General features: G+C 39.5%; 1 protein-coding gene across 6 annotated transcripts in view; it reads right to left on the minus strand.

Annotated features, from left to right (window-relative positions):
* LOC108897177 (signal transducer and activator of transcription 1-alpha/beta) overlaps positions 1–6,846 on the minus strand; it is a 36,134-nt gene extending 29,288 nt beyond the window's left edge. For 3 of the 6 annotated variants that reach the window (XM_051072728.1, XM_018696652.2, XM_051072730.1), the window contains exons 1-16: positions 6,360–6,521; positions 5,658–5,782; positions 4,290–4,435; positions 4,087–4,182; positions 3,739–3,816; positions 3,511–3,589; positions 3,341–3,429; positions 2,756–2,907; positions 2,452–2,604; positions 2,258–2,350; positions 1,398–1,457; positions 1,250–1,279; positions 1,030–1,120; positions 805–846; positions 326–412; positions 75–176 (exon numbers count right to left, since the gene is read on the minus strand). In XM_051072728.1, the coding sequence (XP_050928685.1) occupies positions 75–176; positions 326–412; positions 805–846; positions 1,030–1,120; positions 1,250–1,279; positions 1,398–1,457; positions 2,258–2,350; positions 2,452–2,604; positions 2,756–2,907; positions 3,341–3,429; positions 3,511–3,589; positions 3,739–3,816; positions 4,087–4,182; positions 4,290–4,418 (1,281 nt within the window). In that variant the 5' untranslated portion in view covers positions 4,419–4,435; positions 5,658–5,782; positions 6,360–6,521. Of the gene's footprint in view, positions 1–74; positions 177–325; positions 413–804; positions 847–1,029; positions 1,121–1,249; positions 1,280–1,397; positions 1,458–2,257; positions 2,351–2,451; positions 2,605–2,755; positions 2,908–3,340; positions 3,430–3,510; positions 3,590–3,738; positions 3,817–4,086; positions 4,183–4,289; positions 4,436–5,657; positions 5,783–6,359 lie in introns of all 6 variants that reach the window. The other 3 variants (XM_051072727.1, XM_051072725.1, XM_051072720.1) reach the window with 3 other exon arrangements.
* Between the last annotated feature and the right edge of the window lie 383 nt (positions 6,847–7,229).

The raw sequence follows: 7,229 nt of genomic DNA on the forward strand, positions 1-7,229 counted from the left end.
CTAATGCTCCGTGCCCAAAATGCATAAGTATGAGCTTTGGATGTTGTTGTTGTGTTGAGGTCTGATGGCTTTACCCTTGGTTCGCTGGTGGACAGCATGTTACACCACATGACAGAGGCCCAGGCACTGGGGATCTGACTGGTACTGGAGATGACAACCACAGGCAGGGAGCTGGCCTGGACAACCACAAGAAGAGGAGGCCATTCAGTGAACTGCCTGGTAATGTTTTAAGTTTGATGGCAGAGAACAATTTCTTTTGCGCTTCACTGAAGTTGAAAATGACACTGAAATGCCTTTAACTAATTTAATTGTCATGTTTACTCACCTCGATGTTACAACTCAGTCCAGCAAACTGGAGCTCTGTCACAAACTTAATGACATGGAGTTCTTCAGTGACGCCCAGGCGACTCTGCTGAAGGAGATTAAAAAAAAACAAAAAAAAAAACATGTTTTTTAGAGGAAATAAAATCTTGTAAAATAGTTATTTGCAAGCACTTAGAAGTAATGTAGGAAAAAAGGCTCATATCTGTTGCATTCCTGAACAAATAAGTTGTGATGTTGGGGTAAACAAAACACGCCCACACAGAATTCTATGGCTGATTAAGTGTGTTGGTTACAGCTACCTGCCCACAAAAATGCTTCTATTTCATAATGAGTGGATTCCACTTTCATGCCAAAGAGAGACACGAGAGCTCCTAGTTGAGTTTAATGACCACAGCCAGCAGGTGATGACAAATACACAGTGTATCAAGTGTTTGTTTATAACAAAAATGATCTAATATAATAAGTGAATATATACATTACCTCACATGATCCTCTGGGTCTTGTTTTGCTTTCCTTGAGTGACTGAAAGTTTTTTCAGAAGTAAATGCAGTCATCATATACTGTACAAGCAACCTATGCACATGTATTGTTGTGCAAAGCTATATGTTTGTATACAAAAAAGGGATTTTTGCTTTAACCAATTTACATTACAAACGTTGGGTAATTATTCAACATTTAAGTTCTGCAGTTTGTGGCGTTTCTTACCATGTGCGCAAATTCTGCCACCAAGCCTCCATCAGGCCTGTCCACATCCAACACCTTACTGTTATCCCTGTTGAAAGCAAAGTGACGGAGCCTACAAAAACATCAGACCGGAGTGAGTCTATGATCAGAAATGAATCAGTACTCTTTAAGTATGATGAATAATATAATAATATAAATAATTCATTAGTTAACATCATTGTCTTGAGTACCCTTTACCTACCCATGAACAGCTGTGGTTTCTTCAACATCCCTTATTTTTAGGGAAAGAAAGAAAAGGACTTATCAGCAAACAAATGTTTAATAAAACAAACAAACCAATCAAAAATTAAATTTATGTAAAATAATAATGTACTGTATTATCCACTTACTTGTCAAATACAGGTTTTACTTTAACCCGGCACTTGAATTCAGGGAGATTTGCCAAGAACCTGAGGAGACAAGAAACAAGACACTGCTAGGGGCACTGAGTTATCAACCACCCTCTGTCATCGTTTCCATTCATCTCTCTAAAATACCCCCCATGGATATTTTTTTTTAATTAAATATGATACATCTGTGTCATGCCATGACTCCATATTAAACTGATTACAGCTGCCATCCTCCACAAAGGAGCAAGCTACAAAAGTAGTACAAAAGTAGCAACAAAATTACATGGCAACTACACCGCCACAATACAGACAGTAAATGGTAAATGGACTGTACTTATATAGCGCTTTTCTAGTCTTTCCGACCACTCAAAGCGCTTCACATTACAGATCGCATTCACCCCATTCACACAGCACTTGTTCTATACAAACAGTGCTTTCTAGCACAGACACACACATTCGCACACCGATGACACACGTCGGAGGCAATTTTGGGGTTCAGTATCTTGCCCAAGGATACTTTGGCATGCGGACTGGAGGAGCCGAGAATCAAACCACCAACCTTTTAATAGGTGGGCGACTGCTCTACCTCCTGAACCACAGCCGCCCCACCCCACAGTGAGTGATTGATACTTCATCATACAATAACATTATGATTACAGTAATTTAACTGAAAAAGAAGTCACTGCGATATAAATTACAGTAATACTTCTTGCATTTGATTATATAGCTTATTCAGAAAGCATGTACATGAAACAAACCCTCATTTTTCAAGACTGAGACAATTTTTTCAGAGGTAGACAAGACTTAAGACTCACATCCATTCTGTGTTGATGACAATACTGCGTTAAGTACAGCCTTACCTGACTGCTGCTGTGAACCGCACCCCGGTCTTAAGAATCAGAGGTCGTTGTGGTAAACTCGACATGACGGGTTGTTTCTCCACCACTAGAGCACTGCAATGCAAGACCACAACAAAACACATCAGCTATATGAAAGTGCGCATTTAACTGTATATAACACAGGTGAGTCCTGATGCCACTGTGTAATGTCTCACTTTGCCAGAAGTTTTGTGAGTAAGGACAGTGTAAAGTTCTCAGTTTCTCCAGGGAAGCTGGAGGCATCAGGGCTGTTGTATTTCTTGCTCTGGTCTTGTAGTTTCTGCAGCTCTTGGTTTACTTGTATTAGCACGTCTGCCACAGCTGTGAACCTGCACACAGAACATCAGCACACACAGGCACACGCAACACAACTTAATCATTAAGCATCAAGTGTGAGACGTGATGTCAAATACACACAGTATCCTCCACAACATGAAATATGAAAAACCAGTGTGGCGTTGTGGACTTCCTGGCTCTTACCACTCCTCGAGGTGGTCCAGACTGGTGTCGACTGGACCTCCAATGCAGGCCAGCTGCTGCCTGCGCTTCCACTCAGGCAGCTCCACATCAGTGAGAGCTGCAACAATCTGCTCTGCCTGGTTTAAAATGTTCACTATCTGCTGCAGCATCATCTGCAACACAACATATCAAGCATCATGAATGTGAGGAGGATATCTGAATTAATATGGCTGTAACAATTCCTTCAAATCCACACTTCAGTATCGCATTTGTCTTCCTGTATCAGGATATTATATAGTGGATTTCTGAATCTTGGTTTCAGTCTCTCATTACACCTCTATTAACTAAGCTGCTTATCAGTGACTTTATTTATATAGCTGTGGCTTAGAATCGTATTGAGCTCCATGAAAAAATTAATGGGAGGGGGGAAAAAAATCTATACTTAAAAATAATCATAAGCAAACACAACACTGTTAGAAATCATGTGTTAAAAAGATGAGGTGTGGGGCAAAATGTATTGCTTGTACATTTTATGTCTCGGCTTTTAAAGAACATCAAAGTTTGTGCTGTATCAGCAACAACTCACCAAAGATGCATCTACAGTACCTGCTTTGTTTGCATGATAAAGTTGGCCTGCTTCAGACACCCCTCTTTCACAGCAGCATTGGACTGGGCCAATCCACTGTCCTGCTCCACTGATAATAACAAATGAGATAAACATGAGGCATGAACTCACAGCAAACCTATCATCTGTTTCTTTATGTCTCCCACCATACCTTTGTTTTGCCAGGTCTTCTGTACATAGTCAAGGTTTTCATACAGGAACTCCAGTGACTTAACTTCCTTCTTTACCTCCTGCATTAGAGTTAAAGCTTACACATTTACAAAATAATAAGCAATGGTTTTCCCAGAATGTTTGTCAGGTGAAATATAAACCATAAAAATCATACAACTGTGTATAAAACAAGCAAAACAAAACAAAAAAACAGACCAAGTGAGTTTACCGAAATCTGTCTTTTCAGTTCATTGACTCCTCTGTCCAGCTCTTTCCATTTCTGTTGCACAGCTGGACTGCCACAACCCTGATGAAAACAAAGATATTTCTTTCACTCTTTTGCTGTTATCAGGGTAGGGTGATGATTCTCACATAACACACTCTTACGTTAACAGTGTGTGCCAGTGTGTACCATTACAGAGTGCACAGCCAGCATTAAAACTACATAAGACAAAGCTGAACAGATATCTGTCTCTTTTTTTGACAGAATTTTACTTTGACCACCAGGGACATCATATTCACCTTCATCAAACTGAAATAGAAAGTTCATTGTGACAGCTGATATCAGTCATTTTACCTGTTTCTCAGAGGCTGAAGCCAGAACTTTCTTTTCCTCCTGTAGGCATTCAGAGAGGATTACAGCCAAGTTCAGTGGCTCATCTTGAAAGTGTTTCTGAGTTTTTAAAAAAAGAAGAATCAAGAAAATAAGAAAAACAAGGAAAGGTTGTATGTGTCTTTTAAGTAACAAGTACAGTCCACATAACAGCATGTCTTCCCTACCACCAAGTAGTCTTTCATCCCTGGAAAATCAGGTCCTGGGTAAAAAGTTGTTCTCCTGGAGAGAATGATTCCACTGTTCATCCAAATACATGAGGAGTGCATGGAAACAAGCTCTTGCTTTATTTTCATCCAAAGCTGCCAAATCCCTAACATGGAGCAACAGAAAATTCTTATTACTTGAAGGGTTGTGTCATTCTGTGTGTGCTGGATGAGAGCATACTTTGCATATATACAATAATTCAACATCAAAACTAACTGGGATAAAAAAGCTATTGTATCTTTATTTTATTTTTTTTTTACATAAGCAAAACCTCTAACACAGGGGACATCTCTAAACAGTAAAAACCTCACTACTCCCTCAACCAAATGGAGTTTTAAATCAGTCAACCAATTAGAAAACACATTTGGGCCAAACAGGAGGTTGAACTTCCCGTTTAGCTCAGTGGATGTGTAACCTTGGGCTGTGTCTGAAATCACTCACTCTTTCACTACTATTCCATGCATGGGAATTAACTTGTGTAAACTGGAAAATTGCAAAACAGATTAGTCTATAGCAGGGAATTTAAATGTAGTTGTAAAAAAATCTTACATCATAATCTTAGTTACAACAACCAGATTTAGTGCAAATTCAGTTGAATTCCTACCCTGCACTGTGCATTCCCCAATCGCACAACACACTACTTACTGCAGGGCTATTAAGGCCACACCCTCTGCTTGCACTGTGCACTCCTCCATCACATGCACAGATAATTTTGAGAATCACATTTGTTTATACAGTAGCTAGCTAGCCAGTAAATCAGATATGATAGATGTAAGCTAACTAACTGCACTTTCAGTGGTGACAGTAGGTTGGAATTGGGTGGGGATTCTGTCTTCCTGTACCGCAGTGCAAGATTGTGGACGTTTTTATTGTGGTTTTGGTCTTGGTTTCAGAGTCGTTACACCCCTAATAATAGCATTTATTGACAGCACTATCTTCTTTACTTGTTGTATTTTTTCTGTTTTTCTTATGTCTTTAATATTATTATTATTACATAGTAATTAAATACTGTGTACAGGTGTATTTTTCTATAAATTATATTTTGGAATTTTGTGTGCAGAAGTTAACATCTGGTGTGTGCAAAATAAAAACAAATATCATCTTTGGCCAGTTAACCCAGTACAGGGCACAGAAAGAAGTATGGGCACCCACTGATTCCTGTTTTCCCCAATCTCTGTGCATTGTGTGTGTGTTTTAATCACAAACTGGTAATTAGGTTAATTTAAGAACGCATGACATGACAAAATAGAGAGCCTCACTATTAAATCTGTGTCACCACTATAAAAGCCATTCAACATGCACCACTATTCTCAGACTGTGTCCCTTACCAGTCCTGGCTCTCTATGCAGAGGCACAGAGAGTGGCGGATGTGTCTGGGGAATTTTCTCTCATACAACTGACTCAACCGGCCCTGGATTAAGTTCCGCTTCAGCAGTTCCTCCCACTGGGTCATCTGCAAATACCGAATAAAAACAGTGACCACGAAGACTGCAAACCATCACTGAGTTCTTCATGTGATGTAGCCTACAGCCTTGAACTTAGTTTTAAGTTGAATATTCGACAGACGTTCACTCCGGATCCAGTTTGGTATTAAGAACCCTATAGGCTATTTGCGGAAATACTAAATCTGCTAATTTTAGCAGCTTTTCCCTTGACAAGCTAAGTGTAGACCACTTAGCTCGTCAAGTGTGTAGACCACTTAGCTTGTCAAGTCTGGTCTGCAGTACCTGGTCTGATGTGGTCTTCATGGGAGGAAAAAACTGTGACAATGCCATTTTTGAGCTTTCATACACAGAATAAATACATTTCCTAAATGTTTAAGTGTGTTTCAGACAGCGTTAAGACCTTCACTAGGATGTCTGACTTTCACATCAGAAAATGGTACAAATTCGTTCAGTGAGTTCCCCGAATTTGAAGCGTCACCTTCGTCTTTCGAAGTACATTGCACTAACGAATAGCTAAACACCACATACCATAACAAATCTGAAGTTTTCCCTCTGCATCTTCTTACAAACAACAAAATGGTTTACCTTGTAGCTGTCGGTGTTTGTCATTGTCATTTATGAGTGAAGTAAGCAGGACATTCCAATACAGAGAGGTGTCTGTGTACTGTTCCAACCGAGAAATAACAACTGGCAATGTGCAGGTCACCGGTATTTATAATTTCCGCACTCCCACACATAACACGTGATTCTCGAGAAAGTCTCTCTGGCTGCTGTCAAGTCAGCAGTGGTTGCACAGTTACACAGTTTTAATTTCCGTCTTCAAAACACTAAACTTAAGTCTTTGTTTTTTAACAGAGGAGTTTGTACTAGCTTCCTTTCCGGGTTGTTGGATGGCATACGACTGACAAACAACTGTGCTATAAACCTGTGACCTTTCAAAACAGCCGTTTGATTTACCTCGTTTGTTTGTAACTGTCCTAAATTACCAGACAGCTGGGATTAACCTATTTCACAGCAGACACTTAAACACGTCAAATTTACTTGACTTTTCATTTACAGGTGCAAATTGTGTATGGTGGCTCGCCGTGATGTCTTTCAGGGACACTATGTGACGCTGTGCTTTCCTCGTCCCTCATCAGAGCTTTTAAAGCAACACTAACCAATATTATCACATATATTAAATCAGAAGTTCACTTATAGTGACTAACAAATTATTACCAACTCTCAAATCAGATTTTTTTTTATTTTTAGTCTTGAACGATCCGACAAAAAAACATTTTACACAAGTTTGCAACTAGCAGGTGAACATTGTGGAGAATTTAGCAGCTGGCGAGTCAGATATTTCACTCAGGAAAACTGGTTAAAAGCAGTGTGAATTGGACTTACACACCACAGAGCCGAAACCTGACTTAAACTATTTTTAAAAGGAATAGTTGAACATTTTGGAAACTGATT

The sequence above is a fragment of the Lates calcarifer genome, linkage group LG1 (genome assembly GCF_001640805.2).
Source record: "Lates calcarifer isolate ASB-BC8 linkage group LG1, TLL_Latcal_v3, whole genome shotgun sequence".
Classification (NCBI taxonomy): Eukaryota; Metazoa; Chordata; class Actinopteri; family Centropomidae; genus Lates; species Lates calcarifer.